Genomic DNA, 12391 nt, shown 5'->3' with positions numbered 1-12391 from the left:
TAAGATTATTTTACTAAACAAACATTCGTGTAACTCCTCAACCCTTTTTCACCACAGATGGCTTTCATTTTTTACAACTAATCCAAAAATCCGATTGCTTTTTCGTCTACAGAACACCAGGACTACCGCCTCAACTTTTGGACTCTGGACGACAATACTCATCCTCCCATGGCACAAATTCTATACAACATACCAATACAATTGACCTGTCATACCTGAGACCATCTCAAACTGCATCCTCAGAAATTCAGGCAACCAACATGGACACATTTCTCAGCCTGTATTTTCAACAAGGAGCCTTTGGAATGGGACACGGCCCCTTCGTGGATCGCAAGGACAGTAGCTCTTGAATTGGGACACCAATCCAAGCGCCCACTTAAGGTTAGAAATTTCATCTCCATGAAAAGACAGAATAATACAGACACACGCACAAAAATACCCAACTCTGTCCAACATATATTTGTTACACACCACATAAACACATTCAGTGTTCATGCCTGGGCTATCGTTAATGTAATGTTTCAATAAATACGTGAGTCTTATTCTGATATGAGGGAAAAGCTGTTGTGATGGATGAAGGAGCAGAGATACCATGTCACACTGACCCTGCAACAAGGACTGTCGCCTGTCACCCTTAGGTTTGACCTGCACATACTCGTACAAAATAGTAGTTGTGTTGCCACATGACTGTGTTTCTTATGTGTCCCCCCCCATCTCCCATAAGGCCTGAGTTGGTTGTGTGTGTTGTTGGCGGGTGGCGGGGGCCGCTGTGCTAAGTTTCCATGCCATGTCGGCAACGTCAGACCAGATACGCTGTGTGGTTGTGTGTCTGTGTGCTCGTTGTAGCTGTGACTGTTGATGTGCGCCGTGTGTACCGTGTCTACCGAACATGACTCCACACTCACCATATTTCTCAACTTCTTTCAGCAACAAGCCCTGTGCTGACACGCAGCAAACAGCCTCCTGTACGCCACAGTTAATTCAATCAGCTTTCAAAACCCACAAATGCTCTCTCCTCAAAAAGCCAGCAACAAATGCAGCACCCAGACCACCTACCTCTTCTCCATGATGCCAATCGAATTCTCTGCTCCTTACATTGATCCCCTTACACTGCTAAGTTTCCACCAGCCAAGGTCCACAGTTTCTTCAGTATGACTAGCATGTATACGTTAGTTCAGTGCACTCACCAAAAAAATGAATGATGGCTGTAATATCAATTTTTTTATTTTAATCTCTTCAACATGCATTCAATTGGGGGAAAAAAAGCCATAAGCTCATTTTTCTAATCTAACATCCAAAATGCCACAATACTCTGCCTTCTTTTGCAAAGTGGATCCTTATCTTAACTATCTATGCAGCAGTTTGCAAGAAAAAAACCATTCTTAGATGCAGACTGCGCCTCATGAAAATAGACGAGCTGAATGTCCTGAATTGGCCTTGCATAAAAACGCAGTCCTAACAACATGACAATATGATTTCATCGAGTATTGCTGGAGCAAAAGACACATGGCTCCTTAAAAAAAGAGGAGCTGTCCAACAGGGGCAGGTTGAGACAGAGTGGCAATTTAAAATGTTAATGTATTGTAATTTTGTAAGTGCACATGTCTGGGTTTCTAGAAGAAGTACACTCCCAACCCTACTTGAACCATTATGCCTCAATCCAACATCGCGGTCCCTTGCAGCGTGGTCCGCCTTCCCGTGGATTCATCGAAGGGACAGCCCTTTACAAAAACTAAACAAAACGAATCAAAATCGAATGGCAGCAGACGAGTCTTATTTAATTCCCACAACACAAAGTATCTGTTCCTTGTCAAATCATTTGGACTCTAACGTTTGCCACAATGAAATTTTGAGCTGTCTGGAGGGGATCTTTAATTAATTACAACTATGACTCACTTATTGCACATTAGCAGCGGTTGCATTTTGCAAGCACTTTTGTCAGACAGCCAAATTGTGCTTTCAAATGTCACTTTGGGTCTGTCTACTGCCAAAGAGCCAATGTAATTATAGTCAAATATTCTTTTGAATTACAGGTATTACACAACTCTTTTGCGCACACACACACACACACGATGTTGCCACAGAGAACACACCATATCAGTTGTGACAGCTTTTCATTATTTCTCAGCTTTTGTAATACAGGGCTCTGTCAGTGCGGGCTAAAAAGGCGAAATCAGCAACAACGCAGTCATCATATCCTATCTCCTATAATATATTTGATGGAGACAGAAGTGAATTCATAGCACCTAATTTAAATCTTGATGGTCTTGCCCCCTCCCACCTCCAATTAAGTATTCTGAGGTTCTATTTTCATGCAGTTGCAAAGCGGCAGAAGAGTACACAGAGACATCTCCAAAATCACATAAGCCTCTTTTATGCTGTTGACATTTCCCTCCTATGCTTCCCAATTAATGTTTAATCTGGTATTTTAAATGCATATTAAAATACAATTTTGTGCAATAAAAGCAGAGTCTGTACTGGGCTGGATGATTCTTAACAACATTGCCATCCACAGTATTTTACAGCATCAAGCTATAAGTGCACCAGCTTCACTGAACTGGGACATCAGGATGCATCCTGAGCTCTGGGCACATTTTATTCCTTTAAGAAAAACACCAACTAAACAATTTTCTCTCAAAAATGAAAATAATATTTTTAGTGCTGTAAACAGGATTATTATGAGGAGCTGTCATGCAATTATGTAAATGGATCAACAGGCTATTGCTTTTCTTACCTTTTGCTGTATGTAAACAACCTAAATATAACCAAGTGAATGCAACCTTTTAAACACTTACCCTGAGTGCAAAGATCATTTTGTGAACATTATGATGAGTAGGATGTCTCACAAAAGACTCATTTACTTAAAGAGGGCTATTTTTATATATATAATGACCCCTGAAATTTATTGTGACCTCCCAGGGAAGAACAGTAGCCTACAGTTTCCTCCCGGCCCATTAGGAAAATGTTTGTTTCTTTTAAAGAAAATGAGAAGACTTAATGTGATTCACCATTAATGAACCCAAATCCACCTACCGATAATAAATTCCTTCTTATAACCATGTATTTAAGGGACAGTTGACCCCAAAAATAAAAATAAATATTTTTCCTCTTCCCTGTAGTGCTATTTATCCATCTAGATTGTTTTGGTGTTGAAGTGGCTGAGCTTTGGAGATATCGGCTGTAGAGATGTAAGTCTTCTCTCCAGTATAATGGAAGCAGATGGCACCTGGTTACTCAAGACAATTCAATGACTGGGACAATTTAGATAGAACCAGAAAGCTCCACTTGATATATATTTGATTTTGGGGTGAACTGCCCCTTTAAGGCTGCGTCATGCCCTACTCAGGATTGTACTGTTGGGTGCCAAACTCGCCTTCTGGTCCACCAACATTAGTCAACATACTCACCTTCATTTGTACCCAAAGCTTGAGCATTTCCCCAGTTTCATATCAGTAATTACATCATTAATTGAAAAGTGAAAATTAAAATAAACTCACAAATAGAGCCTTAAAAGAGCCATAAACAAACAGACCAGCATCTGCTCCATTGAACAGAAGCTCACAGTTGTGCCTTACTTGAAACTCAAAGGTCTCATCGAACAGTGGGTCGTCCTGGTTCTGGGCAGCAGTGCGGGTCCGCTGTTCGGCACAGTCTGCTGGTACGCCATGCAGCTCCAGAACGACGTACGGGTCAATGACCTCTCCCTTAGCCCCTGATCCCAGAGGCTTGGGCAGATTATGGGCACTGATAACCTGTAAAGCAAAGCAGTTGATGTTAAATTAATTCATTGATTGCATTGAATATATCTCGAAACCAAATGTTTCAATCTAAAGAACACCTTAATCCGCAGAGTTTGGGGTGGCACTCCCGGCATACAGCCCTGAGTGTGGGCACTGAAATATGACACCTCGTCCCTCATTACAGCAGGTCGGAGAACATAACCACACCCTCCGTTCTGTGAGAAGCGACCTCTGTGTAGGTCCAACATGGCGCCGGGGGTCTGCTGGTTTAAGGCCACGAGCTGGACCCCTCCTTTCCAGTATCCTTGAGGGTTGGGGTTACTGGAGTCCAGACGCACTGAACTGGGTCGTACCCTGGTTAGGGTGCGCTTGGTGAACATTACAAGGTCTTCTGGGCTCTCAGTGGTCAGTCGCCCAGCCTCTCCCTCACCCAGGGAGCAAAGCGTCCAATAAGGCGGCTCAGGAGGCATCGGTGTGCTGGGAGAGGACGGGCTGCTGGGTGGGGACTGCTGCTGAGCCAGTTTGTGACTGGCTCTCTGAGCATAGAAGCTGCGGCTGCCCGTCCGAGCTATAGCCACCAGGTCTGACAGCTCTTTGTGGAGGCGGAGTTTTCTGGGTTGAGAGGGTGGAGGCACCACCAGGACCACACCCAGTTCTTCCTCACCAGGGATGGTCATTCGCCGTCCCGCCAGAGGCCCCCCTCCTCCTATCTCCTCATCCTCCTCAGATACCTCCCCATCAGAGCCCTCCTGCTCTGGAGGCAGCTTCTTCCCCACTATTAAGATGCGTCCCTTTAGCTGCTCGGGGGAGGGTCAGGTTGTCGCTCGCCCTCCTAGGCTGACAGGCAGGGCCTCTGGAGTGTAAAGACGGGAGCCAAACACTTTCTTCAGGTGCTGTGCCATGGTCCGCTGCTGGGCAGGAGAGCAACGCTGGCATATGTACAGCAAGAGTGGGTACTGAGAGGTCAGGAAGGCATACTTATTGACCACTTCCAGAGCAGAGCGGATAGTGACAGGTGTGTGGTGGTGGTGATGGTGGTGGTGGTGATGATGGTGGCGGGGGATATCTGGACCATAGTCGACCCCAAGAAGAGGCTCCCCCTCTGGGCCGTCAGTCACCCCCAGCTCCAAGCATCGGCAGCCGGACTGCAGGGCCTTGATCAAGCCTCCTAGGTCTGCCCTGCCGTGGACCTGGTCATCCAGCAAGTAGGAGCGGTACGAGGTGCTGAGGAGAAAAAAATCAACAAAACTACTTATACACTAATCCAAATAAAAGCCTGCTTCTAAATTATGCCACAGCACCCAGTACCTCCAACTCCCGCAGACAAAGACTGGTTTAAAACTCCTACAACGCACAAACCTTTTGCACTATTTATATTTAAATTTCCACTTGTTATAGTTTAGTTTAGTTTAGTTTAGTTTAATTTTTCTGCTCATTTCCTACTTGAACAATGCATAGTGTATATACTTTAATTTATAGTTTTATATCTTCTATTATGTATATTAAATTTCAAATTCCAAACTGTATAACCCAAAGAGTGACTTCAGTAATAACTGCAGGAAATGACAGCTGAAAATATTTTAGTGTGTCAGAGAAGAGGAAAAAATATGTACTGATACATAAAGTGACAACTTCTTTCTTTCTTCTGTATATTTTTCTCAAAAAAGTTTGTTTTTATGTTGGCATGCAGAGTACAGTGAGTAAGCAGAGCCATCTGGCAGATGAATGGACACGCTTAGAAAGGGACTGTTGAATGAATGATTTTAGATAGTTAGCTATGTTTTACAGTTTACAGAATAGTGGCTCTGTCCTATTTGGTTTTGGGGAAGTTTACATGTGAGCGACTTTACGGTGAGCTCTAATATGATCATCCAGGACTGGTTTCCACACAGTGGATGCACAAAGTAAGAGACTAAGCTTATGAGCTTCTTGGCTTGGTAAGTAACACGAATGCTAGGCTGATATTAGCTGGACATGCTAACGTGTGCAGCCTACGTTAGAACAGGCAAACACATCTTTCCAATCCTTATACAGGTAATGCTCAATGACTCAAAGTGTGGAACTACGAGATTAACTTCTATGTTTGGCAGTTATATAAATGTCAGTGGAATTATGACTAATTGACCCTTCCTAAACAGTTGAGCAAGCCTCAGTCAATGTTCTACTTTCCTGATGGTAAAAAGATATAAGTGACATATATATAGTCGCATCTTAAGTCAGTTAACTAGCTAGCTAATCTACATAAGTCGTTAGCTGGCTAGTTAGCTTGTGTTTTGTTACAGAGCAAAAAGGGTAATTAGCTAGCTACATTACCTAGCAAGTTAGCTAGTGTTTTGCTACCATTAGCTAACTAAAGTTGTGACTATATACTGTATATGACACAAAATGAATATAAAATCATTTTAAAACTCATGATCAATGATCTTTTAACCATTCTTTTCACCATAGACAAGCCTAGCACATCGCCTATCTAAGGGGCTTAGGAAGGGTCGATTGTGGATAACTATTCTGATCATTATTTTGAACGGCTCTAATTAGACTAAAATGTGACATGCACCTGATGTAGTAGTGGGACAGAGGCATGTTCATGTCCTGACAAACTCCCAGGTGCTCTGGGTCAAGCAGCTGGCACTCAGGAGACTGTAGGTAGCGGGCGAATCCATCCAAACCCAGCAGCCCCCTCTCCCGGCCCTGGGCCGAGGGCTCACAGCGCCTCAGAAGCTCCCAGCAGCCCTCGGTTGTCGCCAGAGACAAACCCTGCTCCGTCTCCAAGAAGAGGCGCAGGTCCTGAGGGTCCAGACACTCGCGGTCCTTTGACAGTTGCACCAATAAGAAGTAGACGTCAGGCCGGGTGCAAAGCTCACAGTAGGCCTCCTGGAACTCCTCGCGTGTCACATGGGAGGTCAGCTTCTCCTTGCTGCGCTGGATCTCCTTAAAACGCAGGCGGACCTGCGGAAAGAGAAAATGGAGAGAGAGGATCAGGCAGGACGGACAGTTTATTGACCCAGAGAGGAAGTGACTGAATTAGCCAAAATTTGTCCTTGTTCATTCAATGAAGCTCGTATGTTTAATTAAACTTTAGTTATCTTGTTTCAGAAAGGATATTAAAGTGACCCTTCTGTCATCTCTCCATCTCCAACTTCCTTTCCTTCCTCTTTTCCTTTCCTTTCCTTTTTTTCTTTCCTTTCTTGCTTCCCCTTCCTTCTTCTCTCATTGTTTCATCTTGCTCTGTGCTCAGCCCATGCTTCTAAAAATCTTCCCTCTCTGATATTATCTTGGTGAACTCAGTGTGTCTGACTTCTTGCAGGTTCGTCAGCAGTCATGTCACCTGTCTGAGCCAATATACACTTCTACACTCTCTTTGTTTCCAGGGTAATTCGGTCCCTCTCTGTCTGGCCGGCTGTTGAGGCAGTAGGTGATAGAGGAGGGGGAAAATGGGAGAAGTAAGTAATGTTGTGCTGCTTCAAATACAGGAACAAACCATTGTTCAGGAAACATGCTGCTCCTGCTGCAGCTGTAGCTTAGATGAATGGAGACTTTTTATCACCTGCTGTTTTTGACAGTCATGATGACTTTGCCTTCTTCCAAAATGGTGAATATCTAAGCTTTGTTCATATAAGACAGCTAGGTAGCTGTGTTTAAGCTTAATGCTAATACATATTACTTTGTTAAATTGGGCAACATAAGCAGGCAAGCTGTGTGAACAATCTTTCTCTGCAATCAATTTTTCATTTATGGCACATGAAAACCAAAAACAGTGCCTTGCTGTAAACATTAGTACTAATCATTATTTCAGTTTTACTGAGAATACATAAATCAGACATATTCTGTCTTTACTGCCTTCAAAAATACAATAATTATGTGTAAAAATACCAAGTGCAACACAAACAACAGTGTAAGAGTTTTTTTTAGGCAGGGTTTCTGCCGGTTACAACAGGTTGAATTTAAGACCTTTTTAGGACCCTTATGAATGCAATTTAAGATCTATTTTACATCTGTACTAGCAAAATATATATATATATATATATATAAAGGATATGAAGGAAAATCTACATTGGTTGCATGTCAGTTTCGGTTTCATTAATTCAAAAGAAGTCAGCAGTGTGTAAAAAATAACAACACCTACTGACATATGAAACCAAAAAGGGCGGAAATGCGTTTCCTCAGTTGGCATATTTCAGGCAATTGAAACTGTTGCAGTATGGCAGGGCAATTTTGGGTTGTTGCAATCAACTTGATTTAGTTGTTGCAAACAGTGGGCTACTGTGTGTGTGAAAGTGTTGGACCACATAATGAGTGGTGAAGCCTCTCTCTGTCTGTCTCTCGGAAAGCACGCCTCTTAGATTATTCTTTAATTATATCTACCCCTAAATTTGCTTTTTTTAGAGTCCCCCAAAAAGCTCAGATTATAACTGGAGCCATGCTTCAAACCAAGAGGACACAAGTGATTTTCTGCCATGTCATTTTGTTTTGACCTTTCTATTCTGAGCTCTTCTGGTAGCTCTTTACTTGATTTTAAACCTGCAGTAACTGATTTTTGATGCCATTTTGGGGCAGCGGTAAGCTGTGAACACAACATTGACATATTATCACCTTTAGTTAGAGTTGATATGGTGCTCAATTTGCAGTCATGTTTCTGGCCACCTGATGAATGTAAGACACTCAAATGCAACCAGCAAACCCAGTCTTTTTGGACGCAATTATCATTTTCCCAATGTGCAGCACCCACGTCTGCATGAATCATTTGCATAAAGGCGTGTGATTTTAAATTATTCTGTACCTAACCATAAGGCCCAGCCTCCCTCACCTTGGCCTCCTTGATACCGGGGCACAGTTTACAGATGGTGGCAACTGCCACGTCCTCAGACACAATGCCGTAGCCGTCTTCATCCACCTGGGCGATTTCCGCTGCCAGCCACTCACTCCTCATCTTGCCTCCCAGGCTGCCCTCTACAGCCACACCACCCCCTTCACCCAGCCCTCCACCACCTCCCCCAGCCGCCCCGATGACTGAGGGGTGGGCCAACAGGTAGCGAAGGCCGGTCACCCAGATGTTGGCCACATCTGCCGACAATGCAACCAAGTCCAGAGACTGTGGGCAGGGATAGATAATAAAAATTACTGGGTGGATGGATAACTAACTAAGATTATTCACTCTGGATGTCTCAACATTAACATGGTACCTGGTAGTCATCCCCATGTATGATGGAGAAGGCTGCTTCCTCAGCCAGGTGTTCAGAGAGAGGACCGTTATGGATGAACGTCTCGGTGCTCTTTCCGGTACGGACCTCCCGGATGCTGGAGACGTCCAGTCGAGCCCGGTCCCCGTCCTTCTTTGACGGTTCCCAGCGTAAGCAGCTGAGGTCTGGTTCCAGGGTGTAGAAACGGCAGTAAACCCTGGAATTGGGTCGGATCTTCTTCAGCTCACACCCGCCCTGCATAAACGCCAAGCAGTCTGCGGCACTGCTCACCTGGGACAGAAAATCAACTCGAACTTTATGATCCATTTTCAATCACAAAAGTATGACAGAATTTTAAGTTTTTATAGCTTTGTATATAATGTAATTCAATTATACTCATCTACCTTCTTCTCTGAGGGCATGCTACTGAAGGACACAGTCTTCTTCCTGCCTCCGCCCACCTTCTGCACTGAGGGATCCTGGGAAAAGACAAAGACAGATGGCCAAGAGGTCAAAATGAGAAGAAGAACTTGTACCTTTTAAGAGGAACAGCAGACTTAAAACACACCCTTGGTCTGTATAGGTAGTGTAATTAAAAGCTATCTAGCAATTAAAACGATAAGCTAAAGATTTCTGTAAAAAGGCAGTTTTTGTTGTTTTTGGAAGCAACATATCTCTGTATTTTAAATAGATTAGTAGATTTGAGACCATTTCAGTGTGAAAAACATAAAAAACAACAATCTCATAGCGTGGTGTGACCTCATTAAATCCATACATAATCAACTTGTTAACAAGTCACCTTCTCTTATTTATGCAATTCTCCCAATGAGGAGAGGTGCACCTTTCAGACACGTGCACAAATGACACGTAACCTGGTGTGCCTGTTTGATAAATACAGCAGAATGCGAAACATCTGGCCCTCAATATCTTTGGGTTTTGGACCTGCATGGACAAAACAAGCCATTTAAATATGTCAACTAGGTATCTAGGGAAATTGTGATACATTTTATGCCATTTTATAGACCCAACAATTAACAAATGAAACAATAAAAAAAATAATTGAGAAAATAATCTGCAGATAAATTAATAATAAAAATGTTGTTTGCAGCCCTATTTTTAAACTTGCAAGGCCTTGATTGCAAGATCATGAAATCATGAGAACAGGAGAGAATCCATCTTGCCAGGCTTCAAGCTATGCAGAGTCCTTTGAGGAACCACTGGAAGCTACAGCACGAGCTATGGGTGTGGTTTAACACTGGGTGTGTGTGTGACACTGGGTGTGAGAAGTGACTGTTTGCTCAAAAACAACAATGGCAGCTGCTAAAGAGGTTAGCGTAGATGTTGCTAGCATCAGTTCTATTAGATGAGCAAAGAACAGCACTGAAGGCTTTACTCCACGGGTTTGGTAAGAGTGTTATATGGTTCATTGGTCTGATTGGTTTGGCTATTGATAGATGGTGATAGACAGATGGTTCATCCAATCACCTTTTTGTATGTATTTTTAGTGCCAGCCCTTTTCCAAACAGTTTCCAACGATGACTTCCCAGATCGTTCTGTGTATCTGCAGTCAGATTAGCCCTATCTGAAGGTATTTCTTTTAGACAGAAGGTGACAGAGGTACAATTCTTATTTTATATCTTTCTGGTGAAGCTTAGGGAAACTCTCCTTCCTGGGGATGGATCCTGGGGATGGATGCCTCATGGGGATGCACAAGCCAGTGCATTCCTAATTGCAGGACCCAAGCCTGGATAAACAGGCAGAGTTGCTTCAGGAAGGGCATGCGGCGTAAAAAGCTTATGCCAAGTCAAATATGCAACAGATGAGCCACTGTGGCAACCCCTACAGGGAGCAGCCAAAGACAGAGGAAGTATAGAGGACCAGTGCTGTTTTTCTAGATAAGGCGGACCTTTCTTACAGTGCACACACCTGTTTTGTAACCCCGCTAAGATCTCTGCTTCCTTCTCCAGCCAGTGACAGACTGATTGGCAGCGTTATCTTTGCTTGGTGAGCAAACGTCAATGTTAAGTTAACTTTCATTAGCACTACAGCATGCAAGTTTTACCCCGGTAATAGCTTTTTGCTGATTTTTAAATGAGCTAAATGGTCTTAGCTGAAATGAAAGCGGTAATTGCAAGTGGCACTGAGTGTTGGCCATGTCTCCCATGTGCAGTCCTTTCCCCAGCTACCTTCATCAGCCAGCAGTGTTTGGTTTGTGCAGATATACTGCACTGATAGACAGCATTAGATATATTTGCTGTAATAATATCTGAAATGGCTTCCGAGGCCTTGAACATGGAAGAAAAAAGAATGAAGATAAAGTGGAGGTGATAAAAATACAGCCATAACACAGCGTACCAACCATCCAACCAATATAAATCCACTCTCACTTCTGTTTTCTCTTTCATACGTGTTGTGAGAGCTGGAATAAAAAATAAAATTCTCACTGTTTTGCAACAAAGAAAAAACAATGAAGATAACCCTAGCCCAGTGGGTTTTTTTTTTTACATTTGCTTTACTTCTTCATTGTTTGGAGCAGTGGTTCCCAACCTTTTATCTTAAAGGACCCCTTTACTGTCATTTAGTAAACTGACGACCCCTGCTCAAGTGACATATTTTATGGATATTTCATATTACATTCAAAACAAGAAACCCAAACACTGAACACAGTAACTGCAAGAAGTTTGTGATAAACGAGTGCGCTGTTATAACACCAAATAGGGAACTATTTCATGTTTTATATGTAAGATGCTATGGATGGACAAAGATATTCCTTTCATTTGCCAAAAAGTGTTTCACAGATATGCAATGGTGGAATGTAACTAGGGCTGCAACTAACAATTATTCACATTATCAATTCAGCTGTTGATTATTTTCTCAATTAATTGGTTATTTTTTTGGTCTATAAATTGACAGAAAATAGTAAAAAATGTTGATCACTGTTTGCTTTTCTCTTGTTTGCTTGTCCACAACCCAAAGATATTAAATTTATTGTCATGGAGGACTAAAGAAACTAGAAAATATTCATATTTGAGAAGGTGAAATCAGAGATTTATAGTTGGCAATTAATTTAATAGCTGACAATTAATCTATTAAGGCTGCAGTAGGTAACTAAACTTTCCCTATATCCTGACAGTAGTACATGAGACAGATGATCCTCTGGCTCCTCCTGGTGCTGCTAATAGCATTTGCAAGAATCCACCGGGCCTGAACAAAAACAACCAAACAGAGCTGATAAAGATATTAAGATGGTTTGGGTTGGTGTCTTGAAGATAATTGATTGTTGAGTGTCATTCACAGCGTTTGTATTTGACAACCTGGGGTCAATCAAACTCAACAATCAAATGGAGTGAAGCCTGCAAGCTAGTTTAGTCAGTCAACTCGAGCTACGCTGATATACACACATGACATGCCTCACTCCATAATCACTAACCAAGCGCACCCTTCCAATCTGGCGGTCTATTTAAACTGCAC

General features: G+C 42.7%; 1 protein-coding gene across 1 annotated transcript in view; it reads right to left on the bottom strand.

The window, feature by feature from the left end:
- Nucleotides 1-12391, bottom strand: part of plcl1 (phospholipase C like 1) — a 78229-nt gene that overhangs the window by 15155 nt on the left and 50683 nt on the right. The window contains 6 exon segments of the mRNA XM_035675936.1: nt 3576-3752; nt 3839-4964; nt 6298-6689; nt 8548-8832; nt 8924-9211; nt 9325-9399. Coding sequence (XP_035531829.1) covers nt 3576-3752; nt 3839-4964; nt 6298-6689; nt 8548-8832; nt 8924-9211; nt 9325-9399 — 2343 coding nt within the window.

Source organism: Morone saxatilis, unplaced genomic scaffold (genome assembly GCF_004916995.1).
Source record: "Morone saxatilis isolate NCDOM2014 unplaced genomic scaffold, NCSU_SB_2.0 Contig5, whole genome shotgun sequence".
Taxonomy (NCBI): domain Eukaryota; kingdom Metazoa; phylum Chordata; class Actinopteri; family Moronidae; genus Morone; species Morone saxatilis.
The sequence above is the reverse complement of the archived record's forward strand: the minus strand, read 5'-3'. Positions and strand labels throughout refer to the sequence as shown.